The 14,108-nt window shown below is 46.9% G+C and overlaps 1 protein-coding gene across 1 annotated transcript in view; it reads left to right on the top strand.

Moving 5' to 3' along the window:
• The window catches only part of PMEPA1 (prostate transmembrane protein, androgen induced 1), a gene marked incomplete at its 5' end in the record, with an annotated part of 49,313 nt that extends 38,300 nt beyond the window's left edge, over positions 1–11,013 (top strand). Inside the window, 3 exons of the mRNA XM_082325632.1 lie at positions 2,039–2,193; positions 9,331–9,384; positions 9,485–11,013. Of these exons, the coding sequence (XP_082181758.1) occupies positions 2,039–2,193; positions 9,331–9,384; positions 9,485–10,033 (758 nt within the window). The 3' untranslated portion in view covers positions 10,034–11,013. The remainder of the gene's footprint in view (positions 1–2,038; positions 2,194–9,330; positions 9,385–9,484) is intronic.
• Between the last annotated feature and the right edge of the window lie 3,095 nt (positions 11,014–14,108).

The raw sequence follows: 14,108 nt of genomic DNA on the forward strand, positions 1-14,108 counted from the left end.
TTCAAGTTTTGGTGTGTTTGCGCGTCTGGTTAATCCGATTTGTGCGTAAAAGAAATGAGCTCCTGTTTCAGCCTGTTCCTCTGGCACAGCGTACCCGTGGCAGCTCTTGGGTCCAGTCACCTGTCGTTCCCACAGGCGAGCTGCGCCGCTGCTTTGGGGCTGGATCATAAATTGTTGAGAATGTGGGTTTTTTCCAGGCTCTTCCCTTCACAGTGGCATTCAAGCACCTTGCCAGAGTTGCTGTGAAAGACCCAGAGCTCCTCTTTTAAGAAGATGCCTTTAGCTAAAAGGCATTTTTAAGGCAAAACTCCTTTGCAATGTTTGGCTTTTAATCCCTCTCTTCCCACCCCACGTGCAATGTTCCAGTGTAGAGGCAGCTGCATTTTAGGAGTGCTGTTAAGTATATGGGCTCCAAGTCACTCATACATATAACTTTAAGTGACAGATAAAGTTCCGGCTTTCAAGGCGTAATTCTGCTTTTTGAAGGTGGTGGGCAGAGCTGGTTAAGCATTTTGGGCAATGGCAGAAATAGCTGCTGTTTAGGAGAATGAGCTCCAAGGTAACTGGCAGCCCTCACCACCTGGACTGCTTTCTTGACATTTATTTGCTTTTACTGGCACTTAAATGCCACCTGCTAGGAGAAAACTTTCCATAAAGAAAATAAAATTAAATTTGCCTGACTCAGCAGAAACCACCCCAGCTGGTACGAGCGGTGTGATGCTGCCCTTCGAGGCATGATGGGTTTTCCTGTGTATCTACAGCTCTATACGTGTGTGTGTCTGTATAGATAAAATACAGGTGGCAGCATCCATGATAGCTTAGGGCACAGCTTTCCAAAACTGAATTTTATAGCTGTCCCTACTGAGAAGCAAAGTTTAAATCTCCAGAACTATTGAACTTTGCTGGTCTGGCCCCCCCTTTACGATGAGCACTGGAGTTGCTGCTGCCCGGTCCTGGGCACGGCGAGCCCTGGGCGCTGCCGGCACGAGGGGATCTGGGGGGAGCAACTGAGCAGTTCTGGGATGGTGTCTGCTCTCTGGGTGCCAAACGCATGGAAATGATGACCCCAGCGCTACATTTGCCTCCAGTACTTAATTTTCCTTAGCTTCAGAGAGGTGTGAGGAATTATTTCCTTAGGAAATTTTAGGAGCGGCTTCTTATTGCCTCCTGCCAAGTGTCTCTGGAGTTAACCGGACAGTCTGTTGTTTGCTTGTTCTTGTTTGTTTGGAGGATTTTTTGCATTTTTCCTTTATGCCAGTTCAAGCCACTCAAGCTGCCGCTGTCAGCTGGCCGAGCCGTGAGCTGGGGGATGTCTGGAGCTCCGGGACGTGGCTCCCATGGGCAGCTGCATCGCGCCCGTCTGGTGTCTCGCTGAAAAGCAGGAGGTCTCCCTGCCTGCGTCCTGCGGCAGATAGGCCAGCCTTGGGAAGAGGGAGGCTGCCAGCGCCGGTGCCTGCTGTGCTATGCTGTGGGCTCCCCCGTGCCGCTGTCTGACCCCCGTGACAGAGGGGACATGTGCCTGGTGCGAGGCTGTGCCGAGGAGGACCTCAGTCCGGTCCTCCCTGGAGGAAGGAGTGGTGGTGATGGGAAGACAACTGCAGAAATCTAGCTTGCATTTAGCTAAATTGTTTCATTAGGCTGAATTATGCTGGTTCACGGCTCCATGGCCTGAGCAAGGCACGCTCAGCACTGAGATGCTGCGGGTTTTGTACCCGGCGATGGGGGCATCCAGCACACTGCAGCTGGGAGGGCTTTGGGGAGTCCGGTCTGCATTGTAGCTTGGAAACACTCTGCTTTGTAGGTTGTCTTTAAAGATCGCTCCTAGAGACTCTTCTGTGGCACTGAAGAAGTGAATTAATAAGTTTTTTTAAGTACGTAGCTGGGCTTAAAGCATGCAGAGCCCACGTAGGCATGTGTGAGAGCTTTATGGGGGAAGGATGCAGCAGTGCCATCGGCGTCTTGGCCGCATTAGTTCTTCTTGTGCTCAATTACATGCTGCTTTTTCTGGTGGCTTAAAGTCTGTCTGTCTCTCTTGCAGCGGAGTTGGAGTTTGTACAGATAATCATAATCGTGGTGGTGATGATGGTGATGGTGGTGGTGATCACGTGTCTGCTGAACCACTACAAACTCTCTGCGCGATCCTTCATCAGCCGGCACAGCCAGGGGAGGCGGAGAGACGAGAACCTCTCATCAGTAAGTCACACCCTTTTCTTCCAATCCACGTCATCCTGCGCCGTTTGCCAAATGATACGACATTGGGAAAACATTAGAGCCAAAGGCATTCGTTTGGGTCATGTTTGCCCATTTGCCACTTGGCACTGCATGAAGAGACACCCTCCAGGCTGGGTCTTGGCATCATCTTCTGTCTCTCACTTATTGGGGACGGGAAGGGTGGGCTGGGCCTTTTAGGGATGCCTCTGGCTCTTTAGGGTGCTGTATGTTGTAATATATGGGCAGCCATAGCCTCTACCTTTGCCCTGAGCTTTGCAATTCAGACTTCACATCAGTAAAGTAACCGCACAAGGCTGTTCTTGGCGTGTCCTGTTCCTGAAACCGCCACGTACCCTCGGCTGGTTGGGGTGTGTATGCCTTGCCTTTAACAGCCCCAAACTATTGAGTCCTTTGGCGGCTCCAGTTGGAGAGTCTCAAATGACTGTATAAAAACTTACGGCCTGCCTTTAAGAGAATAAGAAATCCTGAAAGACTTCCTCCAGTTTTCACCAGTGGTGCTGCCATTACTGTGGTGTAGGGGTCAGAAAACACTTGTCAGCCAGAGAAGCAGAAATCTCTAAGGGGATGCTCAAGAGGTTCCCTGTGTAACCCAGGCTCCCTGCTTCATAAAAGCCCGAGGAGAAACGTGTTAATTGTACCTCTGATGGGGACTCGAGGGGGAGCTTCTCCAGCCTCGAGGCAGATGTTGGTTTATGCAGTTTCCTCAAATGCAGCAGCTCAGACTTACAAGAACCTACAGAGAAAAGACATCACATTTTCTTGGAGGGTGAGCACATACTATTCACCGCTGCCTACATGACTTTGTCTTCAATGGAGGGATATCTTGTACTGGTACTGTGTGTTTTGGTTTTTGTTTGTTTTTTAGCATTCACCCTGAAGGATCTTAAAGCTATTTAAATGATAGGGCTTCCTCAAGGTCATTGCTTCGCACCCTCTCCTCTGCAGGCTTCCAGGGCAGGCTGAGCACACCGGTGCTGCCTTGTGGTGGTCTGTGTGGGGCCGTGCTCTCTGCTATCAAATCCGTGCTTGCTGCAGGAAAAAGATCAAATAGTGGGATTGCTTTCCTTTTTTCCTTTTCTTTCCTTTTTTCCTTTTCTTTCCTTTTTTCCTTTTCTTTCCTTTTTTCCTTTTCTTTCCTTTTTTCCTTTTCTTTCCTTTTTTCCTTTTCTTTCCTTTTTTCCTTTTCTTTCCTTTTTTCCTTTTCTTTCCTTTTTTCCTTTTCTTTCCTTTTTTCCTTTTCTTTCCTTTTTTCCTTTTCTTTCCTTTTTTCCTTTTCTTTCCTTTTTTCCTTTTCTTTCCTTTTTTCCTTTTCTTTCCTTTTTTCCTTTTCTTTCCTTTTTTCCTTTTCTTTCCTTTTTTCCTTTTTTTTCCCCCTCCTTTTCTTTCCTTTTTTTCTTTTTTTTCCCCCTCCTTTTTTTCCTTTTTTTCTTTTTTTCCTCCTCCTATTTCCTTTTCTAAAAGAGAGAGACATCTAGCATCTTTTATTAAATAAGTCTTCAGTACCGTGTTGTTGAAGGCTGTCCAGCCAGCAGACACCCAGGGCACAGGCTGTCCTGCTCTGTAGCTGCCCTTTTTGTCGCACATTACACACAGCAGACGAAGGTCCCTTATCGGACGCTCTGTGCCGAAGTGAGGAAGGCACCCCTTGGGAAGGAGAGCTGTGCAAACCCTAAGCTCAGTTAAACCACCCTTCATTTTGTGGGCTGTGGAGCGCCTCTCCGGAGGGCACGGCAGCGAGCTCAGCTCACCGTCGTTTATCGATGCTGTGCAACAAGATCAAAGTGTCCGGAGTGCGTGATCCCGCATTAAACCAGCCGGTGCGAGGGCGGTGAGTGCTCACGCACCTGTCTGCTTTGGGGATCAGAGCTAAACTTCCCGCATGTATCCCAGCTCCTCCCGGAGTTACAGAAATCTTACGTCTCTTCTTACCGTCCTGCGCACCCGCTTCCAACAGTAGCAGAATGCCGGCTTCCGAGCGCGTGAATTATTAAAAACAGCAGAAAGATTATTTTCCCATTTTCAGATATTTTACTATTTTATCATGTTCAGAATGTTTTACTTGCACAAGACCAAAATGTTTCATTTTACCTTTTCAAAGCAAATACGAGATCAAGCCTTTTTTATTTTAATATACTAATTTCTGTTTCCTTAAGTGGCCTGTTTATTTTCTTTAAAAAGAGGAAAGAAGGCTAACATGGAAAGAGAAGAGCAAATCACATGGAGATTGAACAAAAATTTCAGGTTGAATCAAAAATTGTGGGCTGTTTTAAAAAATAATGCCTTCCCCCCGTTTTTTTCTTTTTTAATTTTTTTTTCTTTCTTGAATTTCACCAAGCCAAAATTTCCAGTCATTTTTTGGCCCAGTCTCCGCACCAAAACAGCTCCGTTATTTATTCAGCCTTCAGACGCATCAGCGATTAAATGGCTTTTGAGCAAAGGTTTACCTCCATGCTTCTGCTAGACCTCGGTGAGGTTGTGGAGTCTTCAGAACCTTTCTCAGAGCTAGGGAGAGAAACTGTGAACATACCATTTTGGGGTTTTTTTCCCCCCCTCTTTATAATTCTTCCCCTTCTCCCTGCCCCTGTCTGTGCTAAGAGTGCAGCGTTGATGGAGTGGCAGCCAAGCTTCCCTGTGGTCCAAGCGCTCTCCTGACGGGACAGAGAAGCCCCTCGTGCGCTAAGCGGGAAGCTCGTTACATCAATCATAGTAAAGATCTTAAAGGCAGCTCCGTTTGGATTCGGCACAGCAAGTCTTTTTGTAGAAAACAGCTCCGGTCTAAACGAGTGCTGAAGGCTGGCAGGCAGAGGCTGCGCTGAACCGGATACTGGTTTATGTAATCCATTAAACTTGCCCTGAACTGGTGTTGGACTTCTTAAATCCCAAACTTCATTTTGTTGTCGTGACCGCAGACAGGCACCGCAGCTGCATACATGCTTTTCATCTTTTGAAATATTAAAGTAGTTCATCCCATGGTCAGGAGGCTGCTAGGTCTGCCGGAGTTGTCTTTTTTCGTTGTTGTAGCTCAAAAATTACAACTGAAGGAGAAATTGATTTCCCTAAAGATTTTTTTGATGCGGTTCTTGCTAGCAAGGATTTCTTGTATTATATCCTGTGTTTCTCCGTCACCGTTCTTGCTGTACTTAAACTCTGTCTCCTTATAACGAGTACCTTTATTAAGAACATTTAAGAAATGTTACTAAAAACTGTTCTGCAATAAGAATGACACTGTCCCTGCACCTTTGGAACAGTGATATCCCACTCCCCCCAAGAAAAAGTGGTTTAAATGTAATTTCCAAGCAAACCTTTGTCTCCCAAAATGGAAGATATAAGTCCTCCTGAAGGCTCTAAGACTTAATCTGCACCATGCAGCTTTACAGAGAAAATTCTCTGACATTACTAAAACAAGCGGTTCTATAAAAGTCGAAGATTGATCTCTAAAAAGAAATTTAAAAGTAATTTTGGATTCTGCAGTGAGTTCTGGAATACTTGTGGAGGCTTTTACAGCTGTATTGCTTGTCAGACAGCAGAATCTCAGCTTTCGTTTCAGAAAACCATAGCTTTCTAGAGTCAGCCATTGTTGAGATGAATTCAAGTCCTAAATATTCCAAGAGTCGGAGGTGAGCGAGGAGAGCCCCGCGGACGAGGATTTACAGCGGTGATGCTCCCTCACAGGGCAGTGCAGCTTTGCTTGGCTCGGCGGGGCTGCGTAGCCATCTCACGGCCAAAGCGCGAAGGCTACAAGTACGTACGTTTTCTGTCTCTGAGGCTTTGCCCTCCTCTGACTACTGATTTCCAGCAATTAATCCCACTATTGAGTTTTTAGGAGAGATGAGCCGTTACCCAGATGGGCTTCACAATAGTGTGTGAGGCAGAGTTGATGCTGGTGAGCGTGCTTGTGGTCGGTCAGCTCTGGGCACGTAAGCGTGTCCAGGTCAAGCCCTGGAGTCCTGGGAGAAGTGGTTAGTAACAGTTGCAGAGATCCAGCTCCTACAGAAAATGGGTCTCCTGTCTGCTCCTTATCTCTCTGCGGATCCTGTTTTAATGGTGTTTCTACTGGTTTGCTGCTCTTGCATCTGTGTGTTGCCCGGAGCATCGTTCCTGGACCTCAGCTGTACAAACACATGAGTTAATGTGTGAGCCAGAGCTTTTCTTCTGAACGCCTGGGTGGGGTATTGGGTGCAGGCTTTGGGTGAGTGGGTACTTAGGGGTAGGGTACAGTTTGGGTGCAGCGCCTCACGTAAGGGTGTGTACGTGCCCTCCCCATCGCTTGCCGCAGCGGGAAGCCCCAGCTGAGCGCAGCGATGCTCCGCACGCCGGGAAGCACTGGGCTGCAGCCGCCCTCGCGGGAGCCGGCTGACATCACTCCCGGGAAAGGGGGAAGCAGATGGGATATTGCCATGGCACTGCCCACTGCCAAGTTAAATATAAAACATCTAGCAGAAGGCAGCGGGGTACTCGCTGCTCAGGAAGTCTGCCACGGGGGCATGGCAAAGTAAACACAATTTTCAGAGTGCTTCCCGCTCCTGCCCGCTGCTTCGGTGTCCTTCGGGATGAGGTGAAGGGCTGGCAGTGTGTGTGGCAGCACTGGAAGCCCTCCCCGTGCGCTGTGGTGTCAGCACCGTGGCTGAGCCGGGGCTTAGAGGCAAGGATTTGATCTGCGGCAGATGCAGTTCCTCTTGGGTCTTTTGGCTTCTGGGGGAATTTGAGTGTAGACTATCCCTGCAGGCAAGGAATACATGTAGAATGGACCAGACTAAACAGTTGATGCTTGTGTGAACAGTTGCATATTGAAGTCTCAAGGTCTGTATAAAACATGGCGTTGCATTGCTCAGGAAGGGCTGTGCGGCGCACAGCTCAACCAGCGCATACATTAGCTGTAGCCGCGGAGGGTGCCGGTACTGCGGCACTTAACCTCTGCTCCAAGGAGATGCTCCCTAAAAAACACCGACAAGTGGGAAGAATCTGGGCTGTCTCATTTCCATATAAATCAGTGTTTTCCTTGCCTTGAGGTTTATGTGCAGAGCTGAGCTTCAAAAAGAGGAACCTGATGGGATTCTCTCCATATCTGATACCACGCGTGATGCCACAACAGAAAATATATTCCAAAGCTGGGGAAAATAAAGAAGAAAAAGGGAGGCGGGGGGAAGGAGGAGGGAGGGGGATGTAATGGGTGGCTTTGGAGATTTTAACGTGGTGCTGGTGCTGCGTTTCGGGCAGTCGGATGCGTGTTGTGGGATGCCCGGGTGCTGAGGCTCCTGCCACAGGGATTGGGGCTGGCTCTGCCCACAGGGGCACCCCCGGTCTGTCCGCTCTCGGAGGCGCTTCTGGGGGGAGCGGAGATGCTGCTCGGCCGCTTACTGGGATAGCTGCAAAGGCATGCAGCAACGTTTTCCCTTGCATGCTGCAGCCTGGTATGAGGCCAGATGTGCTTCACAGCCGGGTGAAGTCCAGGGAGCATCAGACAGGCAAAATCCCTTCTGACTTTGTCAGCGAAGGTGTCTGTGGTGCTGCGGTTGCAGCTTCTTGCAGGCTTCCACTGGGGCACCAGGCTGCCTGGACCGCCACCACGGTTACTGTAGAATCATAGAATGGTTAAGGTTGGAAAAGACCCTTAAGATCATCGAGTCCAACCGTTAACGTGTCACTGCCAAGTCCGCCACTAAACCATGTCCTCAAGCACCACGTCTACCTGTCTTTTAAATACCTCCAGGGATGGAGACTCAGCCACTTCCCTGGGCAGCCTGTTCCAGTGCCCGACTACCCTTTCGGTAAAGAAGTTGTATATAGAAGTTATTATAGAAATAGGTATTTTCATAGTAGGAAAGTTTGTGGTTCTGCTGCGTAGGCTGGGCCCAAGAATGGCCTTTGGATGGGACACCTTCAGGGGAAAAAGGGGAAAAAGAAACACCCTTGGCATTTTTTTTTCCACTGGTGGTAAATACTTCTGCCTGTGCCTGACTTACTGGTGCCAGAACTGGAGATTCACCTGCAAGGAACTGAGAAGTGTCAGCTATTCCAGGTTATAATTATGAGCCTTCTGGCTTGTTTTCCTCTAGCCCTGCCTGCCGGAGGGATGTTGCTATATGTGAATATTAGCAATATTTAAATATTGTAGTTCTTAAGGCAAAAGTGTCTAAGGTGAACTGTGTATGCTCAGAGTATCACCAGCAAATGGGAAGAACCTTTGTTTGTTTGTTTTGATCATGACTTGTAAACTAATCTCATGGTTTGGGGGAAATTGGCTTGTGGCTTTATCGTGCCTGGGGTTGTTGGCGCCTGGGTTGGGATTGCAGGATCAGGGTGATGCTTGCAGTGTAAGGAAGCCTCTAGACCACAGTTCCTCAGCCTGTTTAAGCCAAGGACAGCTTATCCGTTTGGGGGAAAAATACTCTAGAACCATCCTGTTGCTACAGATTTCTATTTTTTTTTTTTAGCGAAATCAAATTTAGGCTTAACATTTGGTTGTTTGCTTATTATCTTTATTTTCCCATGATTTCCTTGATTGTGTGCATCAGAATGTGGGTGTGAGGGTTTTTTTGGGTGTTTTGTTTTTTTTCTTGTTTAATCTTGTCATTATTTCATGGAGCATTTTCTGATGTCTTGTGAATCACCCACGGCTCATGGATCACAAATTGAAAAATTCTCCTCTGGCATGTTTGAACCAGGGAGAGAAACATGCTGGGTGGGCATGGGTGGGAGGGGGGAAGTCTGCAAATGGGAGAGCGTTGTTTGCTGGTGTCGTTCTCATCATTCATTCTGCAAGTGATCTGTTAAATACAAATGGAGGTGAAAATGGAGGGAAATTCTAATCAGAAGTGTTGTTTTCAGTGGTAATATGCTAATACCGTTAGCATATGCCCATATGATAGCCAGCATATATGATAACAGCTAATACCCCTACTAGAGCTGGTTGCCCGCTTGGAAGAGGGTGCGTGCTGTGCGTTGCTGCAGCCGGGGCAGGAACACGTTGACGGCAGCGGCAGCGTCCTGCCTGGGCTCTGGTGCAGGATGAAACCTGGCACGAGCCGTTTGCAGAGGGAGCTTAACCACTGCTGGCAGTGAGACTCACTCTGCGCTCTCTTCTCCTTTCCAATGCAGGAGGGAAGCCTGTGGCCTTCGGAAAGCACCGTGTCGGGGAATGGAATAACAGAGGTGAGGGCGATGCGGATGCGGGTGCTGCTGCCTTTCCCCCTGTCCTGGGATGCAGCATCTCACGCTTCTCTCCGTTTTTCTCTCTTTTTGTCCCTTTCAGCAGCAAATCTACACCCCGAGACCCAGCGACCGCCTGGCAGTGCCATCCTTTCTGCAGAGGGACCGCTTTAACAGATTCCAGCCAACCTACCCCTACATGCAGCACGAGATCGACCTGCCACCCACCATCTCGCTGTCGGACGGCGAGGAGCCCCCCCCGTACCAGGGACCCTGCACGCTGCAGCTGCGAGACCCCGAGCAGCAAATGGAGCTCAACAGAGAGTCGGTCCGGGCCCCCCCCAACAGAACCATCTTCGACAGTGACTTGATAGATAACTCCGTGTACGGGGGGCCGTGCCCCCCCAGCAGTAACTCTGGCATCAGTGCGACCTGCTATGGGAGCAATGGTAGGATGGAGGGACCGCCGCCGACGTACAGCGAGGTCATAGGGCACTACCCTGGGTCGACGTTTTACCAGCACCAGCAGAACAACAACGGGATGCCCTCCATCTTGGAGGGCAGCAGACTCCATCATTCACAAATCAATGGCCTTGAGAGCACAACCGTGTGGAACAAAGAGAAAGAGAAACAAAAAGGGCACCCCTTTTAAAAAAAAAAAAAAAAAAAAAAAAAGATAAAAGGAAAAAAAAAAGCAAGAAAGTAAATGAAACACTCTGCACTTCTCATTAAAAGAAAAAGGAGAGAGAGAGAGAGTTGAGGAAGATGAGCAAAGAAATAAAAAAGCCCTTCCCCATCTCTCCATGTATAAATATTTACTTGTTATGTCTGGTCTGAATGCACAAGCCTACCAAGCTTGCAAAAACATTTCTTTATTGAGCTGTGTCTAGACGTTTAAAAAGGAAAAAAAATCAACTGTAGTCCATTTTTTTTTTTTGTTTCTAGTTGAGCTGTGTGTGAATGCTTTTTTTTTTGTTTGATTATTTCACTTATCTTTAAAGACAAAATATTTGCACAAAAAACATTTTGTTTAAAGATCTGCAATATAAATATATAAATATATATTAAAAATAAGAGAAAGTGTATGTGTAAGGAGCAGGAGTATTTTTGTATTAGAAGAGGCCTATTCAAAAAAAAAAAAAAGTTGTTTTCTGAACTAGAAGAAAAATGGCAATTTTTTGAGTGCCAACTCAAAAAGCGTGTATTACATTGTAAAAAAACAAAAAACAAAAAAAAATCAAAAGCAGGGGTTTAGAGTTATTTATATAAATGTTGAAATTTTGCACTATTTTTTAATATAAATATGTCAGTGCTTGTGTTGGTCAAAGCCTCTATCATGTCTACCATGAACCTGTTAAGGGATATATGTTGAAGTGAAGAACAAAGTAGCTGGAAGGGGGTGGAGAAACGCTGAAGTGGAGATGCCAGCCCTGGGAGGAGCGGTGAGCGAGACTGCATCTTATGCAAATCCTTAATTTCCAGAGTCCCTGCGCGTGGCCGCTGACAGTCACGGCTTTACACATTCCCTACAAAGCAAGAGGAGTTGGTGTGTGTCTGTATGTCATCCGGTAGGATTATTGGCATAAAAAGGTAAAATAAAAACTCCCTGCTTCTGAGAGTCAGTAATGACCGAAGCAGACAAAAATTACTTGATTTTTTTTTTTTTTTTTTGGGGGGGGGGGGGGGGACAACCTCTAACTTTTTGGAGGGGGGTGGTGGGGATGAGAATAAACTTCTGTGTCTGAAGGAACAAAGTGTTTTTTGGTTTATTTCTTTCAATGTTCAACTGAAGGGCCCTATTTGGAGCTAAAGCGGTGATTATGGAAATTAATGTGAGTAAATGGTAACGTACCCACTGGCTGCCTTTCAGCTGGGGTTTAAGTATCTCACTGAAAGTATGAGCTGAAAAGTGTGGTGGTGGTGAAAGTCATTTTCATTTTGTATTAACCTCCCAAACCTCTATTTGGGTTAAACGGGTGCAGCCGTGTCTCGCAGCTCTGCCATCCCCTGGCTGCCTCTGGTCATCGCTATTTTTTTACTTTATTATCCTAGCTAAAGAGGTGTCAGATACAGTAGATGGAAATTAATCTGCTCCTGTGATGTATTAATTAAAGGCTAAAGAAATATGCTTAATGCTTTAGAAGCAAACCCCCTTTACCTCTTCTGAAGATATCCTCATCCACAGCAGCACGGTCCCACCTGCTCTCCCGCCCACCAGGTGTTGTGCGTCTTTAATTTATCTTGGTTTTGGAAGCATTTTCTCTTACTATGTTATTGTTTACATTTTTATATTGCATAGGTGTCTGGTAGGTGTTTTTACCCTCATGGTGAATTTGTATGTGACGGAGTGAGCGAGTGAGAAGCCTGAGAGCGCGTGAGAGAGAAAACAAAAGGGAAAAAATCTGTTCTCGGTCCCGTCTCCCCGGCCGGGAGAGCATCTCTGCGAGCGCGAGGAAGGGTCGGTAGGGGAACCACAGAGAGCAAAGATTTTACAAGGAGGTGTGATTTCATTTTCTGCAGGATGCTATCTAGTAGAGTGACATAAATGAAAGATATAAAGGCAATAACTATTGTTTTTAAGCAACTTTTCTATTACTTGAAAAAAAAAAAAAAAACGAGAACGGTTTTGAAGTTCTGACCATTTGAACAATATTTATATATATTTTAAAGAAGATGATGAATAGTTGAACTTGAAGTTTGATCATTATTTTTTGCTTTTTTTATTTTTGCCTAGAAATAGTCCTGTACCTTCTCAATATTTCAAACTGCTTTTCCACAGCTCTTGAAATCTTCATAGCTTTACAGCCGTATAACCTAAATTTTGATGACCTAAAAAAAAAAAAAAAAAAAAGCCACAAAAAAAGTCATGCAAAGGAAGAAATCTAGTTTGTCATGAAAGGTACAAAACTGATGAATTTATACGAGTTTTTAAAATGTATCTTTCCTTTATGTAACATGTCTATTTAGTGCCTTATTAAAGAAACAGTAACCCTCCCTTTTTAGAGAGGGGAAAACAGAATCATCGTTAGCGTCACAAGTAACCAGCGTCCGGTCTCTTGCTCCTTTGGGCCTTGCATTGCGTTTTCCAGTCCCTTCTGCGGCGGCCGCGCTGCCTGCTCCCGGAGCAGCTCCCGGGCCGGCCGCGCAGGCTGCTCCCTCTGCCGCTGCGCCGCTCCCTCCCTCTGAAAGGGAACTTGGACACATTTATGCACATTATCCTACCCGGGGAAGTAGGAAACTGTGGTGGATATTGTAAACGAGATACCAACCAAAAGAGAAACAGAAATATAGTATCTACTGCCCTCTTGAGCCAAAATGCGTGAATAGTGGTGTTGGGGTTGGGGTTTTTTTTGGGGGTGGGGTGGGGGGATGTTCTGTGATCTGAACTGGTTTGTTTGCTACAAAAAAAAAAAAACCTGGTTACCTCAGCAGGTTTTGGGTGGAATATGCATCACACATTTAAAACCGAGCAGTGAATAAGGAGGTGTCAAGGGGACCGGAGGTTGTTAAGTAACGGGGTTGTCTTGTGGTGCGGCATCACCTGGCCGCCAAACGCACGGAGGTCAGGGAGGCGGGTAGGGCCTGGAGAGCCGCGGAGGGGCCGTGGGAGAGGGTCTACGAATGCAGTGCAATTAAACCCAGCTCTCATGCTTTGAAGTCCTCAAAATTTCAACCAATGCTCTGGGGTTTTTCCCCTATTTTTTTTTCTCTCTCCCCAATCCACTCCCTGTGTGAGCTTTTATTTCTCAAGCATCACCCCAAGCATCTGCAGTTGAGCGATCAGTTTGCCGAGTTCCTGGGTCCAGTTTCATTTACCTCTTTCTCTAGTTTAGGGAATTTAATGAGTGTGAAACAGGGTGGCTCATCAACACCAAATTTCTATTGCAAATGATGCCTTTCAGTCCCTGCCATGCACAAACAAAAACCAAGCTGCCACCTTTCCCACGGCTGGTGCAGGTCCCCGGGGAGCGGCTGCAGCCCCGCTGGGGGAGAGCCCTGGGTCCCAGGCAGCGGGTGCAACTCGAGTCCACCTCGACAGAGCCAAGTTGTCACCTTTTGTCTTTCTTCTGTCCATCCCTCTGCTTTGCAGTCCTGAGAACTGTGTATTTCAAGTGCAGATACCAGATCTGGGGCCCAGATCATCTCCAAGTTCTGAATGGCTGTTTAGAAATAATGGTCTGTTCTTTTTTATTATTATTATTGTTGTTGTTGTTGTTATTGTTGTTATTATTATTATTACTATTTAATGTTACTTTTTGCCTCGGGGTCCATTTCTTCCCAATTCCCATGTCCCGTATTGCCACCAAGGCAGAGAATCTGCTTTGCACACCCTTGCTGATGTCTCGGTTCGTTCCCTTCTGGCCTTCCCGCAGCTCGGGACAGAACTGCGCCAGGAGCTGGACCGTGGTCCGGCTCCCTAGGAGTCTCTAGCGTCTTGCAGCTGCCAGCAGAGAGATTCAGGCCCCTTGAGAATGATTTACTTTTAAACAAATACAGAAGAAACAAGGCATTGCTAATGCTTAGCAACCTCTTGTCCTAGCCTGCCTTTCTGCTCAAAGTTTTAAGAGTCACGTTAGCTTTAAAAGGGGTTGTTAATCTTACAGAGTTTCTTAGCGTACAGTACGGCAAACAGCATCTTTAAAGTGCCCCCAAATCTTAATGGCCTGGAATGGGAACGTGGCTTTGTCGATCAGGATGGTGAGGAAGGATGGGTTTCATTTGGGGCT

The sequence above is a fragment of the Platalea leucorodia genome (genome assembly GCF_965183815.1).
Source record: "Platalea leucorodia genome assembly, chromosome: 13".
NCBI classification, from domain to species: domain Eukaryota; kingdom Metazoa; phylum Chordata; class Aves; order Pelecaniformes; family Threskiornithidae; genus Platalea; species Platalea leucorodia.